This window comes from Carassius auratus, chromosome 6 (assembly GCF_003368295.1).
Source record: "Carassius auratus strain Wakin chromosome 6, ASM336829v1, whole genome shotgun sequence".
Lineage (NCBI taxonomy): Eukaryota > Metazoa > Chordata > Actinopteri > Cypriniformes > Cyprinidae > Carassius > Carassius auratus.
The window spans coordinates 22,178,880-22,205,766 of NC_039248.1; the positions used below are offsets into that span (position 1 = coordinate 22,178,880).

Genomic DNA, 26,887 nt, shown 5'->3' on the forward strand with positions numbered 1-26,887 from the left:
ATGGCTGCAGCAGCATAAATGGCTGCCCACTGCTCCGGGTGTGTGTGTTCACAGTGTGTGTGTGTTCACTGCTATGTGTGTGTGTGCACTTTGGATGGGTTAAAAGCAGAGCACAAATTCGGAGTATGGGTCACCATAATTGGCTGTACAGTATGTCACGTCACTTACTTTCTCCTCAGTGTGGTAAACTGTGTCAGGTCTTCTAAGGCCTAATAAACTCTGTCAGGCCATGTACACACAACAGCTAAATCTAGTTCTGTACAGACCGAGTGTAAACTTGTACTGTTAACTTGCCATTTTTAGGATTGTATTCCTTATAAAGAAAGGAGTTCATTACTACATTACTACAGTTCATTACTATATATAAATGCTGATGTCATCAAAACTTGAGTGTATATGTGACCTCCTCTAGAGACAATTACTTTCACTGCACATATGATTGAACACAACCAGGACTGGCTCCCTTTTTAGAAGCACTTTGTCCTTTTTGGACCGTACAGTCATTATTCAGAGCTCTGGTTAGAAAATAAGAACAAATATTATCCTCTCTGCTTTTTTTAGATTGGTGAATATGGGACTAAGATTATAGTGTAAGAAAACACCTGAAATAGAACCACAAACAGAGGGGCCTTTATATGGTCAAATAAATCAGCTTCATGCAGGTTTGCATTGAAACTGGGAACAAGATTAATAATATACAGTATTCATCCGTGTTTAATTGCTCTTTTTTGTTAAGAAGTAGTAGTATTGGGTCACACTCAACTAAACACTAGAAAAGGCCTCTTTTACTTATCCACATAAAACATGATTCATGAATCAGCTTTAAACCCTTGAGAGTGTTATAATCTAGATGATGTGAATACCTGCATAGCACTGAGGGACAATAAGATTAAGATCTCTGAATAGCTTAAGAGATGGCCATTCAGATTTCTTTGTAAGGATGTAAGGACACAGTCCTCAAGGTTTGGGTTAGTCTTAAACCATTTACCCAAAGGTGAGAACAAGTCTTTCTGACACATTTAGAATACTTGCAACACCCGAGAGATCACATATTGTATGTTTTTAATTACCTTTATTGGATAAGTAGCTACAATGATATCTTTTTTTTTCTTCACATTTTAGTACTCATGTTAGAAACAGTCTTTTGAAGAACATACTATTTACAGTAATTTCTTAGTTTTGGGCTAATGTTAAATTATGAAATTATCTTCAGTTCCTTTTTATACTGTAGGGGAGAGCAGGGGCGAAAGTACCATTTTTCTGAAAAACTTCATTTTAAATGATAATGTTGTATACAGAGATATATTTCTGCTGTGGCCAGTAACTCAGAAGTGTGGTCTAACAATAACAGGTGGTATTTTGTAGAAATGTAGAAAGACTTCAGTATAATTTCACTTTGAACATAAGTTGAAAATCTTTACATTCGACCCCATCGGTTGGGACAAAAGTAACACACAGGTGGGTCAAAAGTAACACAACAATATAAGCTAGATTTCTTTCTGTTAGTCTTATTTTTCTTAAGTATACCTGATTGTGATCTTGTTAATAAGTAACTGCAAACATATTTTGTCCTTTATCTTTGCAAAACAAAAAACTATTAAATTACATTTTCATATTTTCATTTTAAATTTAAGTTTAAGTTCATCAGATGTCTTAAAACCTGACTGTATTTTTTTATTGTAAATTGCAATGTATTTTTATATAATTAAAAAAAATTCTACAGAATGCACAATATAAAAATTTAATTACATTAACATAATAAAAAAAACTCTAAACAAAATGTAACAGTAGGCCTATTTATGTTTCCATCCAGTTGTTTTTATGCATAAATTGAAAATGTGCATTGAAACATCTGGAAACACTGCAAATTGACAGGTGGAGGTGTAATGGCTAAGATATGGCTAAAACCTAAATATAAATGTGATGTAGCACCTGCCGAGAGAGTGATGTTCCTATATGTCCAGAAACGCCCTCTCAAAAACATCTGGATAAAACCAGACCTGAAATGATGCAAGACACAGAAATTCACAATATAGCTTGTACTGGAACAAAATAAATACTTTTTGTGACTGTAGTGGGACAAAAGTAACAACTGTTACTTTCGTCCCGACAGGAACTCCTGACATTTAAACTCGATTTAATTTTATTTTTTTTTTAAAAATTGAAAATGCAAACTTTAGGATGTGTTAAAGCACTAAACAACCTGTAGATTGATCATTACTGTGACACAGGAAACAAGAAAAACAACACGACTAATAAAAAAAATTGACCGCTTCAACAATTTACTTTTTGTACTCGAAAACAGTTTTACGGACCTAACTTTGGGAAACGATAAGGAAATCACATGATATTTCTCAGCTCCGTCAAGGATTGCATGCTGAATATGCTCTCATAGCTGGGAATGCAAATACAGTGATAGGCTCTGAGAAAATCGCTTTGTTACTTTCGTCCCACATTACTTTCGACCCCGCTCTCCCCTTTTATTCAAATTATCCACACACACACACACACACACACACACACACACACACACACACACACACACACACACACACACACACACATGTGTATACATTTATAATATGCACTTCTGTTCAAATATTCTTTCTCTATTCTCTTTCTTTACCTCTTTCTCTCTCTCTCTCTCTCTCTCTCTCTCTCTCTCTCTCTCTCACATACTCTTTCTCTCTTTCTCTGTGTGTGTGTGTGTGTGTGTGTGTCTTTGTGTACTGGTATTCTCTGTTGTGGGGACTACAAGGATAATACCATTAAATTTTTTACATTTTGACCCTAATAGGTCAAAAAAGAAGCCATATCTAAACATGATCCAGAAGCTCAGTTATTTCTCTGGGTCAAGCCATAAAGGAGCCGTATGTAGGATTGTGGCCTAAACTGATACTGCAATCACTATAAAAATACTGTAGAGCGGTGTATCCCCTCCCCCTACCCCATGACTCAAAATTGCCAGATGAGCTGCAGGATTCAGCAGAAACGTAGTCTGCGTCAATGAGCTTCCAATGTCAAGTGACGAACAGACGTACACAGTAAGTTTTTTTTTTCTGTTAATTATGTTTATGCTTCATGAGAGATATTTTGATATGTAATTATTAGGGGTGTAACGATACGCGTATTCGTATTGAACCGTTCGGTACGACGCTTTCGGTTCGGTACGCGGTACGCATTATGTATACCGAACGGTTCGTTGGAGTAATTAATTATATTTGAAAAAAAAAAAAAAAGAGAGAGAGAGAGAAATATAATGATATGCGTTCAACAAGGTAGCCCAATAACCCAAACAACGTAACAGGCAACGCCCCTGACACTCCCGAAGAAGAAAAAAACACCATCTTATATGTTTATGTTAGGCTACTCAGCAGGCGCTCGCTCACTCAGTACGCGCTGAAGGCTCGTTGCAAAATAGCCAATGCGTTTAACAGACTAGAAATGAGAAGATCCTCCAATAACCAACAGGTCTGGTGTTTGGGTGCACTTTGGATTCCCTTTAAGCTATAATGGTGATGGCAAGAGAGTGGTGGATAAAAAAACAACGGTATGTCGCATCTGCAACATGACAGGGTAACGTTACACCAGCGGGATTACAAAAAAAAAAAAAAAAAAAAAAAAAACAGCGGGAATATCTGGGATATATGCGTCAGTACTATCTGGGAAAAGACGAAAAAAAGGAGAAACATGCACGCAGCAAACTATCCCTGCAGCATTTAGACACTATAGCTTACAGGGAATCCAACCCAAACACCAGACCTGTTGGTTATTTTAGGATCTTATATTTCTGGTCTGTTAAATGCATTAGACATTTTGCAACGAGCCTTCAGCGCGTGCTGAGTGAGCGAGCGCCTTAGGGGCCGTTCACATATCGTGCCTAAAAACGCATGGAAAACGCTAAGCGCGTCTTTCTCCTGAGGCGTCTGTCTTTGCTAAGCAACAATGACGTGCTCTCTCCATGAGACGCGGAAATTTCAGCGAAGGATAAATGGATTTGCAGCTCTAAAAATCGCTTGCAGTAGCTCTGCTACTGAATTTATTTCAAAATTGCAATCCATATACAACTATGATCAGCTGTTCCTTCATCTTGGCTGAGCTCTCAACGTTGTTACGGGAAAGGATGAAGCTGATTGGTTAGTTCTTGTCACATGACCCGCGGTGCGCTTGCGGCATTCTGAAAAGTTGAGATGTTTTTACATTTTGCTGTATCTAAAACGTATCGAACCGAACCGAACCGAACCGTGACATCAGTGTATCGTATCGAACCGAACCGTGAATTTTGTGAACCGTTACACCCCTAGTAATTATGTATTTAAAAAATGTACTTATTGTCATTAGTTAAATATAATCATAAAGATTTATGCTCGTATGTGACAGTATAGTCGCAAAGATTTATGCTCGTATGTGACAGTATAATCATGAAGATGTATGCTCGTAATATTGTTTTCCTCAGCGTCTCAGCATAATGACAGAGAAACGGGCTCCTGTAATGCATTGCTAATGTTAGCATACGTCCATGTGAGCTAACGTTATGTTACTTTGCACAAACATGCATAACTTTGTTCGACTGTCATGAATATATGAAATATCCATTGACATCAAGTACAAGTTAGCCAAGCATACATGAATCTTAACTGTCCAAGAGAAAATTAGCAACGTTGGCGTCTGTGTTCAAATTCTTCTCCGTTTTCAGCCATCTCCATCTTTCAAAAGCATCTCCAATACAAATTCTGGTTTTATTTCGGACTTTGTCACACCAAATTTCTGAATTATAATGAGGTCTTTTTGATTTAGTAACATTAGACATTTTTATCCGACTGGAGTTAGGGTAGGTTACAGCAAAGCTGGCAACATGGATCCCGAAAGTCCACTGGAAAGGGCTGCAAGTCCACTTTTTAAATGACAATATCCTGAGCGGACTACTGCTGTCAGTGATATAAGTATTTGAAATGAACGTGATTTCTTATTGTCTAGTGACACATCAGGGCCATATTATGATTAATTGAAATAGATTTCTTACATACAGCTCCTTTAATATAAAATGGACTGTGGCAAAGTGGAAAACTGTTCTGTGGTCAGAAGAATCAAAATTTGAAGTTCTTTTTGGAAAACTGGGACGCCATGTCATCCGGACTAAAGAAGACAAGGACAACCCAAGTTGTTATCAGCGTTCAGTTCAGAAGCCTGCATCTCTGATGGTATGGGGTTGCATGAGTGCGTATGGCATGGGCAGCTTACACATCTGGAAAGGCACCATCAATGCTGAAAGGTATATCCAAGTTCTAGAACAACATGTGCTCCAATTCAGATGTCGTCTCTTTTAGGAAATACCTTGTATTTTCCAACATGATAATGCCAGACCACATACTGCATCAATTACAACACCATGGCTGCGTAGAAGGATCCGGGTACTGAAATGGCCAGCCTGCAGTCCAGATCTTTCACCCCTAGGAAACATTTGGCGCATCATAAAGAGGAAGATGTGACAAAGAAGACCTAAAACACGCAGCCTGTATTAGACAAGAATGGGACATTCCTATTCCTAAACTTGAGCAACTTGTCTCCTCATTCCCCAGACGTTTGCAGACTGTAATAAAAAGAAGAGGGGATGCCACACAGTGGTAAACATGGCCTTGTCCCAACTTTTTTTAGATGTGTTGATGCCATGAAGTTCAAAATCAACTTATTTTTCCTTTAAAATTATACATTTTCTCAGTTTAAACATTTTATATGTCATCTATGTTGAATTCTGAATAAAATATATACATTTGAAACTTCCACATCATTGCATTCTGTTTTTATTCACAATTTGTACAGTGTCCCAACTTTTGTGTACAATCTTAGAATCCAAAGTTGCACCCTATTATGCATTCAGCAGATCTGTTTCAGTCATGACTAATGTAGGTAATATTTCATTGCTGAAAACAAGGAATAAAATAATTAAATAGGTGTATTGTGACCCAGAATTCACATCTAGTTCACACAACACTACCCAGTTCTGATTAAGGGCAAGGATCAAACAGACATGGCCACAGGTGTAGTGTATCATCAGTGTCTCTGGCCTCTCATACGGTACGCTCTGCTGCCCCAGAGTCCAGCAGTGGGAACAACTGGAGCAGGACAGTAGACGAGGCTTGGGGGTGGTTGCTGTGTGCCCCAGATTGCTTCTTTCTGAAAGGGGGGGAGGGGGTTTATCATATTCTAAAATGGGGTCAGCTAAAAAAATACATGGGCTACTGAACGTGCAGCTGCCACATTTAGAATGTGAGGTTAATTTGTAAATGGCTAAATGTTGTGCATTTTGCAAATATATGGTGGAGCACACATAATAGGATTTGATTAATGATTAATTTGGGAATCATTCTGTATTAAAAGGATCGTTCAACCAAAAATAAAATGGTGTTGTTTACTCACCCTCATTTTGTTCTAAACCTATATGCATTTCTTCTGTGCAACACAAAATATATATAAATAAATTCAAATCAATGAAAGTCAATGGGATCCAAAACTTAAAATATCTTACGTAACACTTTATAATAATATAATGACTATATAATTTAAACTGTTTTAACGCATTAATGCCATGTAACGCACCTTATAATGCACTGTATGATATTACAAATAATTGTAACCGCAGTTATAATAATAATACTTACAGTAGCTTCAGAAATGACAATGCATTAAAAACATAACAAAGAACCAATTTCAGATATAACAATGAATCTGCAAATATTACAATGCATCACAACATGTTATTAATGAAAAGATAAAATGAATATTGAATGAATAAAAAATATATACCTATATAATGATTTATAAAGGCTTCAGCTGTTACCTAACTGATATTACTGCCCTTGTGGTTATACTGCAAAGCATTTGTCATGATAAGAACAAAGTCTAGCCATTGCATCGGATGGATGCCATCTGCATTGATTAACAGTCTAACTTTACTCATTGTCAGACAGTACTGAAGCATAAATCATAATCACACTGACTCTCTACTGGTTCTCGCCTGAAGCAGTCCATAATTATTGACAGGTTTGATGTGCTCAGTGAGTGGAAAGTATGGGAGAATTGGAGTTGCAAAGAGTGTGTGACTAACTCCCACCCTCCCTTCCAGCCCCAGGCCCATTGCTCTGTAATGGAAAGCAGAGAACCAACCCAAAAACACTGTCCTCTCCCTCTCTCTCTCTCTCTCTCTCTCTCTCTCTCTCTCTCTCTCTCTCTCTCTCTGTCATTGTCTATCTAGCTCGCCCTCTCCCTCCTATACCTCCCTTCCGCCTCTATACTATGTTCTCCTCCCTCTCTCATGTTAAATAGATTACAGGGGATTCACTTATTTAAAGGCTTCGACAAAAGCTGTGTGTGCAATATTTTTAGGTTGGCTTAGAGAAATTTAACCCACACATTGTGAGCACAAAACTGGAGGAATCTAATTACAACCTAGCAAGCCAAACCCAGCCCATCCTACACAGTCTGGACATGGGACCTCACATTGCCTTCCACGAAAGACTTCCTCAGTAGCTCCAGGAAAACATCAGCTGCAGCAGCCTCGTCTGACCGTACGCCGACTGCAGCCTGGTGCATTTTTTCTTTGCAGGAGACAGGAGCCTCACCGAGAGCTCCGCACACCGGTTCCCAAGCTGTCTCTTCGGCTGCTTCCCGCGATTATTATGGACAATGACGAGGACGATGATGGGAACTTCACCAAGTGGATGAGCAGTTACTGGGGACATGGGGTAGGGGATGAACACACCAAAGATAGGAAAAGGAGTTTTAAGAGGCCCTCGCGCAACAAAGCTGACCGCCGTGCCTCTTTGCCCTGCATGGTAAGGTAGAGATCGCACATGTGGAATTAAGAGAATGGGAATAATCAGAAATGCTATATGTAAATGTACAATACTAAACAAAACCCAGATTGGATTAAACAGTAAAAGTTGCCTGTTCTAAAATTGACAGTTCCTGCTGATTAGACAAACTATATTCAGAGTCATTGTAAAATGAACCAACAGTTGAGAAATAATATAATATAATATAATATAATATAATATAATATAATATAATATAATATAATATAATATAATATAATATAATATAATATAATATAATATAATAATATTGAAAAACAATCATAAACTATAAATATATTATCATTATAAATGTATAATATTATATAAAAATGACATGTTTTATGTCATTTAAAATAATTTGTAACACTTAATTTTTATTTATTTATAATAATTAAATATTATTTTATATTGATTAAAATTATTCAACTTAAATTATTATAACTGTAGTATACTGACTATAATCAAATGAATATAAATATAAAATAGTAATTTAATGGTATTTATAATAATTAAAATAATTTTTATATAGTTATATAAAATTATAAATTAGAATGAACTAAATTGTAAATAATCTTTATAATTATTAACTATAGATTCAACTGTTTACTAAGCATTGATGTCTTTTATTGTAGTACTGTTGTTGCATTTTTATCAATGTAATAAGATATTTTACCATAAGAAAGAGGAATTCATTATCTAGCATCTGGGAGCCAGCTATAATCCATCAACAATGTCCAGTCTAGATGTCCAGCAGGGGTCTATTTTCGGTGTTTATGGCTTAAGGCATGATTTTTTTGCTGTGTCTGATATGCAGCCTGAGCTGATCTTGCAAAGCTGGGTAATGCATTAATGGGTTTTGGAAGAAAGTCTCTAAAAAAACAGGAAAGTATGCTTGATTAGCGGTAGTGACCCAGCAGCAATTTGTTCTCTTCCCCACACATCAGTGCTTCACATGCTCTTTCTCTCGCCTCGCAAACCCTTTATATGTGTACACACTGTATGCTCCACAAAATCAGGACTGAAAGAAAGAAAAACAAGAGAAAAGAATGTCAAAAAAAAAAGTGTGATGGATGCCTGGTTACTGCTAATTTTAATCAAAAAAAATTATAAACAACCAACAATACAACAATGTATTATATAAAAAACAATATACATCTGCAGGTGAGCCTGTAGATTTAAATCAGAACTGATTATTTAAGTCAAATATTCTTCTTGCATTCCATTTACAAGCAGTTAGCTTTAGATAATCCCATTTTACATAAAAAAGTCAAATAAAATGTAATTAAAAATACAAATTTGGCAACTTTAGTTACAAAAGAAATTTAAGAATGACTATTATTTTCCTGCACTATTGTGCTAAGTATGATTTTTCATGTCATACGTTTTACTGATTCTACCTTAGGTTATCAACTATGTGTGTGTGAGTGTGTCCACAAAGATAGTAATGCCGGTCATTTTTGACCCTATATGGACAACAAACAAGATAATAAATCATACAGAATTTTTTATTTTTTTATTTATTAGATTAAAGTTTTGTATGAAAGGATTATGGGTAGGGTAATGGGATAGAAAACAAAGTTTGTACAGTATAAAAATCATTATGTCTATAAAACATGGAAACCCAACATGTGTGTGTGCGTGTGTGAAAAGTGGGATTACAGTATTTAAAGTGAACGGCATGTTAAAAAACACTCAATTAAATATAATTAATTTACTATACATACATCTACCGTTGGTGGTGATAATGTGTTGACTAGAAAGCAGCTGTCTCTTGGAAACTTAATTAAAAATTAAATAAATTAAAATTAAAATCATAAAAGATCTTATGCACATTTACCACTTGCTTTATATAGCACAGTATCTATTTGTTTTGTTGCTTCAATCTTATTATTTATTATGCTCAGATCTGACTGTAATGTGATTAATGTAAAGAATGCTGATCAAAAAGTCTCAAACTAAGGTGGCTTTGCATGATTTTACATGCACAGAATCTGACTAAAATGGAGCAAAACATGGAAATTTATGTGGGAATTTAATCATTCATTCATTATTTTCAGCATTCCATAGTGGCATAGTGGCATGTTAAAAAAAAAAATTTCTGTGGCAGCTTTTTTTTCACATGTTTATTTTCTGCATATTTGAACTATGTTGCATTAGGTCAGGAAACTAGTTTTGGCAATGCATACATGCTCAGTATGTCTTGGGGAAAGTAATGTAGCTATTTGTGAACAGTGTAATCCAAGAGGAAAAACGACAAGGTTAATAGGTGAAGCTATTATCTTGACTTCAAGTGAAACGCTTACAAAAGTCATTATGGGGTGCTCAAGAATAATTAACCTATTTTGACCCTTGCTATGCCAGAGTTTACAGATTATTATGTTTATTTAATGCAAATACTTACAAAATGATTATGCGAGTTTCTTATATACGGATGTTTATGTTTATGTTAAGCCTTACAATACTAACTTTATCATTGGAAATCATTACTGCTAACCCATTTATGACATTAAATATATAGTGTACTTCAAAATGTACAAAAAAACAACAAGCATTAATGAAATTCATTAGTTTATTGCATTTAATGTTTTTGATTATTTAAATATGATCATTATTAAGAATATTGCTTGAATGTAACTTATCACTTGTTTCTATGTCATGGTCTTTCTTCCTCTGTTTTTGTCTTGGTTTCTGTATTGAAAAAGTCTCAGTTGGAAGCCATTCAGACGAATCATCTCCATGCAAACAACATGGTCCCTGTCCCTGTCCACCTAAAGGGCCGTGAGGAGAAGGAAATGCATTCACATCCTCGTGCCCGCCGTGTGTCTTCAGATGAAAACAGCCGACCCAAAGCGGGGGGACCTGAAAGTCACATCAGCACCATTCCAGAGCTCACTAAGTGCTTAGAGAAGAGGCTGCGTTTCAGTAACCAGAAGGTGATATCAAGGGACCAGATGATTTCATGTCACATACAGTAGGCCAAAAATGTCATTCTTAAAAATGTCCAAATGCAATGCATTTATTTAAAACATCCAACCAACGGGTCTGGTGCAAGGGTTAACCAGCTAAATTAAAGTTTGGGTTTAGGGTATTACATGACAACGGTGTAGCCTACAACAGAAGCTTTTCCTTTTAGTTTTGGATTCAAATGTATGGCTAAAATGCATTTTTTTCTTTCTTCCACTTGTCGTTGAAAAAGGTTCTGGGTAAATACCCCCTTAGCTCATCTCAAAGTTCACATCCAATTAAATGGAATTGATTTTTTAAATAAAATACTCAAGGCACTACTTTATGCCTAAAACATTTTCAGTTTCAATCATTTTGGGTTGATTGAGCAGATTTTGCCTGCCTGCATCAATTGCTTTAGTGTTTAGGCTACTTGATGTCCATAAACAGAAATGGTCTGGCTACTGTAGGCTGTTTAACATGAACAGATCTAAACGGTGCCTCGTGAGACCTCTTAAGAAAGCAGCGTTTTCAAGAAAAGAGTAAATCTGGAACTGAGAGTCTACAATCAAAAAGGGAAGGTGACAGAGGATGCTGAACCACAATGGCAAATAATGGCACTCAAATGAGTTTTTATGATAGGCTGTAGGCCACCATCACTGGGTCTTCATGCAGCATGAGAAATCCTCTGAAGATGATCGTCGGTATCCACTTGAATTCCTCAAAGCGTGCAGTCCAGCAGAGCCGAAACACAATTTGCGTCTAATATCTCTTTCACCAGTGACATACAATTGTATGTTTTAACAACAGGTGGCAATCTAGATGCCAAAATTCCATTGTGAAGAACGGAAGAACACCCAAAAATGAATGAATTCTGAAGCCTCATGTGACACTGAAGACTGGAGTATGGCTGCTTACAGTTCACCTTTGCCATCACAGGAATACATTTAATTCTAAAATATATTAAAATAGAAAACAGTAAAAATTTAGTAATATTTCACAATATAACTTTTTTGAGTTTTTGCAGCCTTGGTGAGCAAAATAAACTTATTTTAAAATCATGAAAAATAAAAACTTGTATACTGTATATACTGTATTAGACAAACTGCATCAATGCCATAATATTAACACTTCTGGATTATTTGTAGGGTGATGCAGAAAGCATATGTCTTATTTGCCATGAAGAACTACGGAATGGAAGGGGTGGCATCCTAGAACTTCACTGTGGCCATCATTTTCATAAAGAGGTAAACACTTTCTGGACCATTTCTCTCCTCTGTTACCTTCTAACAGTATCAAATTGTCAACTGAAGCAGCGGCTTAATGGATATAACAGTTTAGGCATCACACCAAGTAAACAACATTTCCATAATCAGTGCTTTTCCCACCTGGCATGCATGAAGTTTATCTGGTTAATTGCTGCTTTTGTGCCAGCTATGACACTGAATCTTCTGTCGTCTCTGATTATGTATTGGGTAGATAAAATGGCCAGAGCATGGCACACGTCCTCGTAGTGGGAGTTCTGCACCTGCTTGTGAGCGAAGAAAAGAGATACCGTTCTGCCCTGGACAGGAGGAATATCGCTTACCCCATCGCCAGTTCTCTTTACGTAGACAACGTTGATTGTTTTTAGTTTAACATACACTCTAAAAAATAAAGGTTCTTTATTGGCTTCAATGGTTCCATGCAGAACTTGTACCCGTTATGTGGAACTTTTCTATTGCAAAAAAGGTTCTTAATAGTGGAAAAGGGTTCTTTAGATTATTAAAATTTTACTTTTTAAAAGTAACCTTTTTAGATTTTTAAGTGTACTTTATGTATGAATAGTATACAGTAATCACTCAGTATATTATCAAAATACTTTTAATTGTCAGTTTTACTTTGTGGTCAGCTCCAGAAACAAAATGAACCACATCTCTTGTTTACAGGAAAGTTTAGTCTTTTCCCCCCTTTTGAAATCAAAAAAGCAAAGAGCAATAGTAATTACCAGCATCACCTCCCCCCCCCCCACCCCAAGCCATTTACATTTTTTTTTTTTAATATTGCTGTTTCAAATGGCATGTTTTAGTACTTTTTGTGCTTTTCCTATGGTAAGAATCATATAAACAATAATATGGTTATGATAGTCTAAAATCAAATTTTATGTAAATCAAAGTTAATGTGCATTGATCCGATAAACTGTTTTTATTATTCATGGTCCTGTTGGATTAGAAAACCAAACTGTGAATACAAGATTTTTTGGGGGGCTTATTTTGGATTTAGAATTATGGATGCTGAAACTGTAAATATGACAAATCATCCTGACATCCTGAATTTGCATAAAATATGTTGGGAGTGGCAGTTATGAAGCTACAGTTTTTATGCATGCAGTTTCATGCATGCAGTAGTCAGATTTAAATTCTATATATATATATATAAGTGGTCGACTGATTCATTGGTTTTTCCGATTAATTGGTTACTACCCCCCTTGTTCAAATTGCTACCTGATTGCCTAATCCTAACCCCAACCCTACTCCTAACCCCTCCCACACACCTACTCCTTAACCTACCAATTCTAGGGGGGTAATAATTCGGCATGGGGTCGAAATTGGGCACAACACCGGAACTATCGGTTATCGGCAAAAATCCATGCCGATAGTTTTCTGGGTTGCATCTGCTGCTGGAATTGCTAAGAAGGGTCCACTGGCATTATACAGTATGAGAACGGCCATTAGAGGTTGAAATTACTTACAGTACGTGTTGTTTATTTTGACACGTGACACTGCGTGCTGCACAGAGCGGGATACTCCAGATGCACATTTAAATCCAGCCAACAGAAAATCCTGCAGCAGAACATATGTATCTATATGAATGTAATTGTAATGCTATGGCCTTGTGTAGATATTTAAAGATGGCCATCTTTAAGCATGAAATTAAATGGTAATGCTTAAAGGGTTAGTTCGCCCAATTCGCAAGATTATGTCATTAATAACTTACCCTCATGTTGTTCCAAACCCGTAAGACCTCCCTTTATTTTTGGAACACAGTTTAAGATATTTTAGATTTAGTCCGAGCGCTCTCAATGAGAAGACAATGCTGAATAAAGTCGTAGTTTTTGCTATTTTTGGACCAAAATGTATTTTCGATGCTTCAAAAAATTCTAACGGACCCTCTGATGTCACATGGACTACTTTGATGATGTTTTTCTTACCTTTCTGGACATGGACAGTATACCGTACACACAGCTTCAATGGAGGGACTGAGAGCTCTCGGACTAAATCTAAAATATCTTATATATCTTATAAATATCTAAAATACCCTTTAACAATAAAAGTCCATTTGTTCCATTAATGAAAACTGTAGACGTATTGTTCCTTGTTAGAGTGTGTTCATTTCAACATTCACTGTTACTAATAGGCTACATTTTTACATTTTAAAGATCCTTTTAACATTAGCAAACTTTGAAATAACTTTAATGATCAGCATAATAAATAATTTTAATATTTGTATTCATTTACAAAGTATGGTTCAGTACTGTTACTGCTTTTCTTTAAAATTAGTAAAGCACTATTTTTTAATCTGTAGATTAATCAGCATTAGCCAGTGTGGTCCAACCTACAGCTACATTTACATTTAGTCATTTAGCAGACGGTTTTATACAAATGAGGGTGTTTGGAAGCAATCAAAAACAACAAAAGAGCAATGATACAGTATATAAGTGCTATAACAAGTCTCAGTTAGCTTAAACGCAGTACACGTAGCAAAGGCTTTTAAATAATATAAGAAATAAGAAGAAAACAGATAGAATAGAAAAAGAAAAGAGCAAGTGTTAGAGGTCTATTTTATATTAGGTAGCTATTGGTATCAATAAAATCCACTATCGGTCGACCTCTAATATATATATATATATATATATATATATATATATATATATATATATATATATATATATATATATATATATATATATATATATACTAGGTTTTTAATATAATAAACTTAAATTCAAACAGATAGTGTGTTTTTTGATAAGCTGGAAGTTCTTTAAAAGCAAAATAATGTTGCAATATGTTAAGCATGTGCAGATGTACAGTAATTTAACTTTTCTTTATTTCAGTGCATTGAGAAATGGCTTTGGCAGAAACAGTCATGTCCCATCTGTCGAGTTAATTTGACCATGCCTGAATGATCCCCTCTTCTGGTCATGTCCAGTTTCCCTGACAATGTCCATTTTCCATAATTGCATGATAATTTCCATGTCTTTTAGCCTGTGACCACTGACTTAATGTGTTTACTGTATATGTTAATAAAAACAACAACAAAACATCATCTCTGGGTGGAGGTAAGTGTGTCTTGCAGTCCAGCATGATTATATGGTCTTTTCCTTGCACACATAATATAGGTAAAGACCATCACGGATTACATGATTACATTACATGAATCTGAAGAGCTTCGGCTTTATTTGTTCCTGACCCTCCTTTTCCATCTTTCTTGCTTATTTTCCTCTGTGGAGTGATGAGGACAGGATGTTTGGCTAGGCTGAAAACCATGCATGATAAGTGTCTGACTACAGAGCTTTTTTGTTTTCTCTTTTGTCCATCTCTCTGCTTTTATGTATTGCACAATGCACATCTGAATTACCTATTTACATACACGTCAAATTCAGAGGCAGATAATTTTACACTATGTCTGGTGTGATGTTTCAGAAATTTCAAAGATGTAGAATATGTTGTTTGTACCAAAATCATACTTTTAATTAAATATCAACAGATTAAGAAATACCTACATTGCTGTAAAGATTTTTATATAGTGCTGTTGTTTTGAAAGAGATTGTTGTTTTATTTACCCAGTTTTGTTTTTATAAAATTCATTGAATTCATAGGTTTGGTACCAGGATGTAGTTTATTTTAATGCATTCAGTTTCTGTGTAACTACTACGTAATATGAGTGCCACGTTATAAAGTGTAAAATAAATAATACAGTGAGGTGATGTTCTTCTCTTCGGCTCCAGGCCCTCTCGTGACCGTGCCTTTGTGCACGTACAAAAACCCTGCCCTCACGTCCCGCCCTACATTTATAAAACTTACAACTTTGTAAAAGATGTTAATTATGGCATCAAATATTATAACAACAACTGAAACAAAGCATTATGAAAATGTTAGCCTTTGTATAGCCGTAGCCTATCTTCTATTGAAAAGTAACGTTACCTAACATGGAAATTAATTGGAATCTATCAATATATAGTTGATTTGCCGATTTTTTTAATACATGAAAAAAATATATATATATAAACAAATATGGTTAAATATATATTTATAAGTTTATTCCACTGTGTTGAAATGTCTGTTTACTGTTAAAATAGCGGACGATCTTCTACTGCTTCTTATGGAGAAAAATGCACACGTGTAAAAGAGACCTACTGTTGATTGACAGGTAAGATAACCAATCAAATTCCAACCCAATGACGTCTTGTCCCCTCATGAACCAATCGTTTCGTGAAATGGGAGGTTCTAGTGAGAAGACGCGCTGAAAAAAGATAAAACCCCAAATCTGGTTTCGAAACAGCTGGAAAAGTGGATGAAGTTGCTAATTTGAAAGTTCCCGATGGAATAAAACGGCACGATGCTGAAAAGGGACAAATAAGAGTAAAAGTGTGAGAATGTTTGAACGAATTTAGTATATTATTACAGCATCAGATGACAGTCTCTCGAGAAGAAAAAAAAAAAAACATCGACTCTGAGATTTCTTCTAAAAAATTTCAAGAATATACCCATTATTTGGTCAATCTGTAAGGTAAGATATCAACTACGTAGTCTTAACTCATAAAACAGACCAGTTACTGTGCCCGGATTAAGTTATTATTTTTTCCACTTTTATTTCATGTTAACGTTACTATAAACGGACCGGACCTAGGTGGTGAGCTACTGTAGTTGACGTATTTAACGTGTGATTACCTAGAATATATTTTGTATATATTCCCTAGAAGGCTGAATTAAAATTAAACATAATTATATCATTGTATCTAAGGTGTTTTAGTTTGTAGACTTCAGAAAGTCTCATGAAAGCCCAATAAGACGTGAACACAGCAGACCTTTATCCTTAATAAACATTATATGTGAAGTAGAATAATAAAAATAGAGACGTTTGTCTTCCGCAGACAACGGTGCGTGTATTGTTTTTCAGGTAACGTTAAGGTTTGTAAACGATAAAAAAAAAAAAAAAAAGTAGGTTACTTCCGTCATTTTATGATGGAACATAAACATGGATTGTTGTTATAGCATATTTTTACATCGTTTTTCATGTTTCATTCTTTGTAAAACCGCACTGTGGTTCCTATCATTTGGTTTAGTATTGCAAAATGACTGATTTTTCGTATGTACAATTCCAAATAATGTCGTTCTTGTGTTGTCAAAAATACATGAAAGGATTGGATCGGGCCTCTTCACTGGAGAGACTCTCAAAGCTTCAGTCTGTCTCTATGGCAACCGCAGAGCATCCTGAAGGACAGTGTTTAGTCTGAAAGACTGATTGATCAAGGCTGCAGAGATGCTACTCATTGCCATGATTTTCAGTGTCATATAGTGAATAATACAATACAGAAATAGTGCCACAGTAATGAAAACTGTGTCAACATTTACTAACCTTTGTGTCTACATTACTTTCTTTCTTTGCGTTCAAATGGGGGGAATTGCTTTGGAACTACGTAAGGGTAGATTATTACATAAATTTCATTTTTAAAAGAACATTAATGCAACCCTCTACTGAAATAAGCAATTACAAAACAAAACAGCATAATATGCAAAATGGCTATGCAGTAGGTTTCTCAGTTTTGTCTCAAACTCTCATTATCATTATCATCACTTTGATATTTTTTTTTTCTCCAGTTGTTCATTATGTGTTTGCTGTCTGCTTTATTGCAGCCCTTCAACAGTGCCTTTTTCACACGTTTGAATTTAGCTTACTTTCTAAAAGTACAACGTTTATGTGATAAACGGTCATGGTCTCAAGGACACACTCTGATTGCACACTGATTATTGCAGTAATGACCACCTTCCTTTGTAATGTCATGGGACCTGGATGACTTCAGGGCCAAGAACTGATCAGTCTGTTGATTAAACATTACAGAAATCATCCCCTTCAAGAGGAGAGGAGGAATTCTTATAAATACCCTTTTATTGTTTGGGTTACTTTATATTTGATTAAAAGCAAAAAAACATATATTAAAGTTAAATGTTAAACTAATTTTCAAACATCTGCCAAGAGCAAACTACTTTACTTGTGTCTGGTGAATGTTTAAGACAAGAGACTGCTATCAGTATGTAGGTTCATATTTCTGAGATTAATAGAGCAGACTTTCTGATTTAACATGGTTTGGGGATTTTTTTTTTCAGCTATCCTAACATTGCTGTTTAAAATAGAACTGAGAGGTGCATAAATATGTAGGATTTGATTGTCTAACACTGTTAATTTCTACACTAGAGTAACAATCCAGTTCCAGAAAATGCAAAAATGGGAAACTTGTATTGATATGCCACTCCTAAGGGCAAAAGTGTTGCTTATAAATACAGAGTCTCCAATATCATCTTTAAGTGTGTCTAGTAAACACTGTTTTTTGCTCTGCCGCATTTTGAGATATAGTTATGCGTGAATTTTATCATGATATATTTTTGTTTTGTAGTTTATGATATTAGTATTGAATACAATTGTTTTTCTTATTTCCAGGACATTTAGGAAAACATGGGAAGTTTTAAAGGCCATGCATTGCCTGGAAGTTTCTTCCTGATCACCGGCCTGTGGTGGGCCGCAAAGCAGACATTTTTGTATGCCACCCGCAGGAATAAAAGTGCTGGTGCGGGCAGACTTGCATCTCGAGCTACACAACGGCGCATAGAAATCATAGAAGGAGCTGTCATTTTATCATTTTCTATTTTTGGTGAGTTGCCGCTATGCCTTTATTAAGAGAAAAAGAAGCGTCATCATACATATGGACAAATAAAGCTTTCTGATGTGTCTTTGAAACACCCAAGGTTCAGCAAAGAAACAAGTATGAATTTGAGAGCCAGTTTTGCTGATTATTTAGGTTTAGGTTACATTGATTAAGTTGATTGTATGGTTAAAAATGGTATTAAATGATAGGTTGTGTAATTTTCTGTGTATTGTTTGTCCTTTGGTAATGGTCTAGATAAGTGGTTCTCAAATTTGAGTCCAACATTGTCCATGACAATAGGCTCCATGAGTTTTTTAGTTGTTTTCAGTTTACTAGATAGAGATTATGGGATAAAGACTTTTTAAAAATAATTTATTCACTGTTTCTACCCATTAAAATATTTTAGAGCTTGGCATACCTAGAAAATGTATATTCATAAAAAATGTGAATCTACACATGGAGTTCTATTCATGGAGACTCATCTACTCATTCTATATTATATACATCATCAATACATTTTTCCATGTTTAGATATCACACTTTTGGAATTAAGCTTCTTCGCATATCCAGTTTTTCAAGCAGTGGGAACCCTGGTTACTCAAAGAAAAAATACATTTGTTGAGCAGATGAATTCAAGCAGAAGTGTCTTGATTTTTAGTTTATTCTCAAAGGGATACTCCACCTCAAAATGAAAAGTGTGTCATTAATCACTTACCCCCATGTCGTTCCAAACCCGTAAAAGCTTTGTTTGTCTTCGGAACACAATTTAAGATATTTTGGATGAAAACCGGGAGGCTTGAGACTGTCCCATAGACTGTCGAGTAAATAACAGTGTCAAAGTCCAGAAAAGTATGAAAAAGCATCGTCAGAATAATTCATTTGTCAACAGTCTCCTCTGTGTCTCTCCACATCACTCAAACTGCGCTTCTGTGTCAGTGCAGTGGAGGGACACAGAGGAGACTGTTGGCAAAGGAATTCTGGGATAAAATCATTATTTTTGTTTAATTTGAGTACAAAAAGTACTCTCGTTACTTCATAACGTAATGATGGCAGATGGACTATTCCGACGATGTCTTTCATACTTTTCTGAACCTTGACAGTGTAAATTACTTCGCAGTCTATGGGACAGTCAAAAGCCTCCTGGTTTTCATGCAAAATATCTTAAAATGTGTTCTGAAGATGAACAAAGCTTTTATGGGTTTGGAACGACATGGGGTTAAGTGATTAATGACAAAATTTTCATTTTGAGATGGAGCATCCCTTTAAAGCTTGTTTTTTTTTTCTGCTTATTTTAAATAATTTGAAGTTGAGTTTTTTTGGCCTCCTATAATGAGCCATTTATTAGCGTAATGAAAGCAAGTTTATTTATTCTATTTTTAACTCAACTAGTTCCTCTACCCTTCATACAGGTATGTTAGCAGAGCAACTTTTAGCAGGTGGGCCCAAGTTTCAGCTGTATGATTCTTCCACTCAGCACTGGGAGCAGCTGATGAACTGGCAGCACACCACCATGTACCTGTTCTTTGCCATCGCAGGGGCCATATCTCTCACTGTCCACAGCACAGACATCGCCCCGCTGGCCTTAGACCGGATGCTGCTGGGTCTTGCTTTCTTTAATGAGGGTAGGTTTTTGTTTTTTCCCCTAGACTGTTTCTAAAATGGTCCCAAAATGCCATTTACTGTACATGCCTGATGAAGGTGATGGACCGAAATGTTGTTATTAAGTTAATACATATTTGGATTCATTTGCAAGTGTGGATAGTGTGCAGGATTTATTTTTTTCTGTTTTGAAGTTGGACCTTTTTTTGCTCATTTTCCCCACACACATATTGAACACTTACAGATGTGTAAGGGTGACTGTTGACCAAAGATACTATGTGAAAGAGTATTTTATAAATGCGGTTTTTGATGTTGGAGAATGTGTGAACTGTTTCGCAAACTGAGCACTCTTTGTTACTCTTAAAATTACTTTTGTTCTATTTTGTGATAATTCAACAAAAAATTAAATTCAGCACATGTCTGTCTCCTGCAGGATTTCTGTTTCTTTACCATCTCCATGGTAGAGATATGCTTGATGTCCATGTGCACACCCTTCTCCTCTATGCAATCTTTGGACAAGCTTTCATCTGCCTTCTTGAGGTTTTCCACAGAGGGAATATTCTACTTGAACTGCTCCGAGCCACTCTCACCATACTACAGGGCAGCTGGTTCTGGCAGGTCAGTGTGTGTGTGTGTGTGTGTATCACAAATGCATACATAATGTGCAAGTCATTTAGACCAAAGACTAACTCCCTGTTTAACTCTCATTCTTGTATTTTTCTAGATTGGCTTTGTGCTGTACCCACCCAGTGAAGTGAAATGGGATCAGACAGACCATGACAACTCGGTCTTTGTCACATTATGCTACTGCTGGCACCTAGCGTTTGCATTGCTCATTGTAGCTGCAGTTTACTGGTCTGTTCTCTGGTGAGCATGGCATATTCTATTCATTCTAACGTGAAATAGAAAAGAAATTACAGTTCAGGCATAAAGGAGCATAAACTACAGTACCATTCAAAAGTTTGGGAACTTCAGTAAGGACACCTAAAATTAAATGTAGTAGTTGAAAATTCAGCTTTGTAATCAAAAGGAGAAAATAATTAATTATTTAATTTGTAATAATATTTCACAATATAACTGCTTCTATTGTGCTTAAATAAATGCAGCCTTGGTGAGCATAAGATTAAAAATCTTACTGACCCGAACATTTGAACAATAGTGTACATAGCATGATACTTTTCCTGAAGTTTCCTTTCTGATTCATTGAGTTCCTTCTTATTTTCCTTTTTCCTTCATTGTTCTCCGTCCAGTGCTGTGCGTTCCAGAGTAAGGAGGATGCCACCCATTGAAATGGGGCTTTTGAAACCAAGGGAGAAAGAAGTAGAGTCCGAAGATGAGTTTTTATGAGTGTTTATCATCATGCCAGCATCGAAAAACATTTGGACCTGATTCCAAAGAAAAGTAGAGAGCGAGAGATAGATATGAACAGAGAGGCATTGTCACTAAATATTAGCTTGGTCTTAATTTCCTGAAGAGCAGATGGGAGATGACAAACAGTGACAGTCTTGCTTCCCAAGCTCTGTTTTCTCATATTATAACAAGGGACTGTAAGTAAATCACAAGAGCCATAGTGTTATATCTCTCACTCATTTTCCCAGTATGATAGTTACAATTCTTAGTCCATGCGGTCTGGTATCTTGTGTGGTCATTCCTTTTTTATTTCACTAATTCCTATTTCTCTGATGGACCTCAGGACCAACTTACTCTAATAAATTAATTCAAACTTGATTATTTTCTTGCATCTAGTCAATCAAATATGATGTATTGATTATTTTTGAGTCTTTATGTACACTTTTTGTTGTCATTGTATTGTTTAGCTTTGAGGCAATACTGTGTAAATTTGAGATTTTATTTGTGTGCCTTGTCAGTTCTTTATATGTTGTCAACTAAGGACAGAGAATATAATATTTTATATCATGCTTTAGTGGTATTTGATATACGTGCTAAAATTGTTATATTTGAATGCCTTTGAGATTTGGCAGGTTTGTAAGACACTTTTTAGTCGTCAAATGAATTATGCTTTTGTATTTTCTTGACAGCCATAACAATTCCTCAGCTACTCTGCTGTGTTCGTTTGTGCCATAGTATTGTTTGCCTTGTCCATGACTGAAAAAAAGGCCATTGTATGTGGAATCTTGACATTATAGTCTTATTCCATGCATTTATTGATAGATTTAATTTGACTTAATAATTTCTAAAACTTTCTTTTTTTCCAATAAAAATATTTTATTAGTGCATAACTGTGTGCAATAACTGTGTTTAAATGATTTTTATTTGCCACGTGTTGGTATGTTTTCTCCATATGTGACCCTGGACCAGAAAACCAGTCATAAGTAGCACAGGTATAAATGTAGCAATAGCCAACAATACAACGTATGGGTCAAAATTTTTGATATATGCATTGCTAAGAACTTAATTTGGTCAAACTTAAAGGCGATTTTAAGAGCAATTCTGAGGGTTCATGATGGAAACAATGACAACAGAAATGTAATGCAGGTAAATTACTGTATTTTGTACTTTTAAAGGTGCAATAAGTGATCGTCTTCATAAACATTTTTTGTTATACTGATTAAAAGTCTCTTCACATCCCGATTGCAGTCATTAAGTTAAGTGGTTTAAATGTATCTGTATTTATATATTCTGTGGAATTTTTCTTTTAATTTTGATTATTATAAATGACAACAAAGGAAAATGCCAAATTCAGTATCTCAGAAAATTAAAATATTACTTAAGACCAATACAAAGAAAATAATTTTAGAAGTCTTGGCCAACTGAAAAGTATGAACATGAAAAGTATGAGCATTTAGCACTCAATACTTAGTTGGGGCTCCTGCCTGAATTACTGCAGCAATGCAGCGTGGCATGGAGTCGATCAGTCTGTGGCACTGCTCAGGTGTTATGAGAGCCCAGGTCGTTCTCATAGTGGCCTTCAGCTCTTCTGCATTGTTGAGTCTGGCTCTGGGACCCTGATTTCCAAAGGAAATGCAAAATTTACTTTCATCAGAGATGATGAAACTGGACCACTCAGCAGCAGTCCAGTCCTTTTTGTCTTTAGCACAGACGAGACACTTGTGACGCTTCAAGAGTGGCTTGACACAAGGAATGCGACAGCTGAAACCCATGTCTTGCATACATCTGTGCGTAGTGGTTCTTGAAGCACTGACTCCAGCTGCAGTCTACTCTTTGTGAATCTCCCCCTGAATTGGTTTTGTTTCACAATCCTCTCCAGGGTGCGGTTATCCGTATTGCTTGTAGACTTTTTTACACATCTGTTCCTTCCCTTCACCTCTCTGTTAATGTGCTTGGACAGAGAGCTCTGTGAACAGCCAGCCACTTTTGCAATGACATTTTGTGTCTTGCCCTCCTTGTGCAAAGTGTCACTGGTCGTCTTTTGGACAACTGTCAAGTCAGCAGTCTTCCCCATTATTGTGTAGCCTACAGAACTAGACTGAGAGACCATTTTAAGGCTTTTGCAGGTGTTTTTAGTTAATTAGCTGATTAAAGTGTGGCACCAGGTGTCTTCAATATTTAACCTTTTCCCAATATTCAAATTCTCTGAGATAGTGTAAAGTTTTGTATTGTAGTAATGTTGTCTCTAGTATTCTGGGGTCTCATTTATAAAATTCTCCGTAGATTTCTTCCTAAAAGTTTAAATAGGCAGTGCATTTACTGCAATTGTCTGATTCGCTCATCACTGACAAAGTATTTTAAAAAAGAAAACGTGAAAATCTTACTGTTTTCTACTAGTATTTAATGTGAAGGTATATTTTGACATGAAAACAGAGTTTAAAATCATTGTTTACTTCATTACTTTTCTCACTCCAGGAAAAAGAGTGTACGGTACGTCTCTCGTGTACGTGTACGTCTGTACGGTGCGTACATATTTACGCCAAGTTTTATTTTTTCACGATACGTGCGCACTATGCCCATTTTGTGCGTACGCAACGTTTATAAATGAGACCCTAGAGCCTTCCTCACCATCCATAATGATCTGGCTGAAATTTTTCATAATAATGTAACCAATAATGTTAATTATTTTCAAGATCCAAACAATTTCTTATTGATAAAATAAATTTCCACCATCAGCCATTCTGTATAATCAGGGTATCTTCCGTCCATTCCAAATCCGTTTCAAATTAAAAAACAAAAAAACGAAAAACTCAAGAGGATTCAAGTGAGAGAACATGAATTAAATAACGAGAAATGGAAAAATGGCTCGTTTATTCGTTATTCCATCTACGTTAACAAACGGAAAATGAGTTTTTGACTTGATTTCTCGTTTTGTCGTTTTGGGTTTAAAAAACGGCTTATGGCTTGAATATTTCATTCGCACTTGTGGGCGGAGCTGAAACGCTCCTTTCATCTGATTGGTCGGATCGCTCCGCCTTCAACTTGGTCTCCTCAGTCTTTCAGAATAAGAGTCTTACAAGAGCAATATCTGAAACCAGATGTAGACACATAATTCGCGTTGTTGCGACTTGCAAGTCACCCCTTTAAATTATTTCTAGGTTATAGTATTGTATGAATATTGTCCCACTGTAAATACAGTGCAAATAGTTCTGTCTCCTGGGATAAAAGTGAAGTGGAAATAAAAATCAATAATAGACTGAACATTTCCATGATAATATGTCTGTAACATTTACCACTCTCATCTTTTAAGTCTAATGGCACTAGGTAGCTGTGTGTGACATTAATAATTAATTGTGGAAATTAATATAGTTAAATTTATTAAATAAATTAGAATTATTAGTTTTATTACAGACAAAATTGAATGATGTTTCTCTTTTAGTCTTCTTTGTTGGCCTTGACAACGACTAAAATTTTATTGTTTCACCAAATTCAGCTCAGATCTTCAGACTCGTTTGACTCGTTGCTGTAACTGGTCAGACTTTTTCCTTCTCAAAAAATCCTAGTGACTTTCATTATCTGAGCGATGAAGGTCTTACACTTAAGGTCCACTAGAGGAGGAGACAGGATTTCTGTTTATGTAAGTTTAAATGACAGATAAATACATTAATTTCATGTGTACTACCATGAATATGCCATATATGTGTAACACAGGTTCTTCAATGATAGATGGGGTGGTAGGGGGGTATACCTTAGCTCAATGATAGCTGTATAATATAAAACAACATTAACTACTGCAGCTGGTACCAAATAAAAATGATTAAGTTTTGGAAAAACTGCAAGTCAAATGTACTTGCACAAATGACTTGCTGTTACATAGTACCCCATATGCGTTGTTGGGGACGTTTTCGTCCACTAGGGGGTAAAGTTGAGTCTTATTTTGGCCACAACTTTCTCTGTGTTGCAGCTAATGGAATGATTGGTGACAAATCTTATTTTTACACTTATTTTGGGAAAATGCTTGAAATTTTTCAAAAACTCAACAGTATACTGTGGGTAAATTCATTACCCTTTTGTTATGTTTGGGATGAAAACATCCACTAAATTAAAATGCTGTAAAAATGTCTCAGATAAAGATTTTTTTTTTTGCATAAATCTATTAATCACCCTCAGTCCTGATCAAAACTACCAAATGTTTAAAAAGAAAATCCAAGATTTTAACTCTTTAATTACCAAGTTCATAAATTATGTCACTGATTTGGGAAGAAAAAACACACACAAAATGACATATTTTCAATATAAAAAGTAATTGTGGACTGGATATTTTTTTTTACCTTTTATGACAGTCTTGGGCATGTCAAAGATTAGTAACTGTAGATTAAATTTGATGTATTGTTAGTTTTGTGCAGCATTAGATTTTAATTTTTTCTCCCTGATTTATTGTTGGTGGCTGTTTTTGTCCCATTGACTTCCATTATAACGACATTTTTTGATTGCAAAGCCATGACACCATATAATCATGCACTCTTGATTGTTGGTGGTTTCCCCTGTTGGGAAGAGGTAACATTTGTTATTTTTACAGTTGATCACTAGGTGGGACCATTAACCCTTTAGGCCTGTGCAAAAAAAGGCTTAGTTTCTGGCCTGTATATAGAGTTATATGGAGTTTAACAGCAAATTATAGTGTGTGTGTGTGTGTGTGTGTGTGTGTGTGTTTGAGAGAGAGAGAGAGAGTGTGGGAGAGACCTTTGTTTACTTACCTTGATGTATCTGAAAAAATCCAAATATGCACCTCATGCTCTCAGAACTACATGGACTAAACAATAAAAAAAAGAAGTGTGTTTATGCACCTGCTGACTTTTGATGGTGAAAAGAACGGAGGGCCTATGTGTGAAATACTTGTCTTTTCTTGATGGTGAAGCCAGTTTAAAACCTTTAAATCTTATAAAAAAACTACTTTGAACATAATTGATTATGGACCAAAATGCAATACCAACTTCAAATAAGCAGCAACTCGCTGGAGGGGTCAAGCTGCATAATCATTTCTAAAACTCTGGTTCAAGTCAAGCCCTTTCTCGTATTGCTTGCTGCTCTTCTCACCATCAAATGACCAGAAGGATGGCATGCAAGTGTTTAAATCCATGTACTGTTTTTGTTTAGTCTATACTTATCACCACCATTAAAAGGCAGCAGGTGCATAAATACACTTTTGTTTACTCCATGTAGTTCTGAGAGCTGA

General features: G+C 35.7%; 2 protein-coding genes across 2 annotated transcripts; both read left to right on the top strand.

Moving 5' to 3' along the window:
- The first annotated feature begins 7,272 nt into the window (after positions 1-7,272).
- On the top strand, positions 7,273-13,808 carry LOC113101305 (leukemia NUP98 fusion partner 1). Its single transcript, XM_026265635.1, has 4 exons — positions 7,273-7,832; positions 10,556-10,786; positions 11,945-12,043; positions 12,276-13,808. The coding sequence occupies exons 1-4, from the start codon at positions 7,677-7,679 to the stop codon at positions 12,417-12,419; spliced, it is 630 nt and encodes a 209-aa protein (XP_026121420.1). The 5' UTR covers positions 7,273-7,676; the 3' UTR covers positions 12,420-13,808.
- Positions 13,809-16,291: 2,483 nt separating this feature from the next.
- Positions 16,292-22,538, top strand: tmem45a (transmembrane protein 45a). The gene is made up of 6 exons (XM_026265636.1): positions 16,292-16,568; positions 18,498-18,708; positions 20,112-20,324; positions 20,735-20,919; positions 21,026-21,168; positions 21,552-22,538. Exons 2-6 carry the CDS (start codon positions 18,513-18,515, stop codon positions 21,646-21,648), a joined length of 834 nt encoding a protein of 277 aa, XP_026121421.1. The 5' UTR covers positions 16,292-16,568; positions 18,498-18,512; the 3' UTR covers positions 21,649-22,538.
- The last annotated feature ends 4,349 nt before the right edge of the window (positions 22,539-26,887 follow it).

Coding starts and splice junctions, on each gene's coding strand:
- LOC113101305 (XM_026265635.1), top strand. CDS start 7,677: ATGGACAATGACGAGGACGATGATGGGAACTTCACCAAGTGGATGAGC. Junction 10,787..11,944: donor TGCGTTTCAGTAACCAGAAG/GTGATATCAAGG, acceptor GATTATTTGTAG/GGTGATGCAGAAAGCATATG. Junction 12,044..12,275: donor GCCATCATTTTCATAAAGAG/GTAAACACTTTC, acceptor TGTATTGGGTAG/ATAAAATGGCCAGAGCATGG.
- tmem45a (XM_026265636.1), top strand. CDS start 18,513: ATGGGAAGTTTTAAAGGCCATGCATTGCCTGGAAGTTTCTTCCTGATC. Junction 18,709..20,111: donor TTTATCATTTTCTATTTTTG/GTGAGTTGCCGC, acceptor CCCTTCATACAG/GTATGTTAGCAGAGCAACTT. Junction 20,325..20,734: donor TCTTGCTTTCTTTAATGAGG/GTAGGTTTTTGT, acceptor TGTCTCCTGCAG/GATTTCTGTTTCTTTACCAT.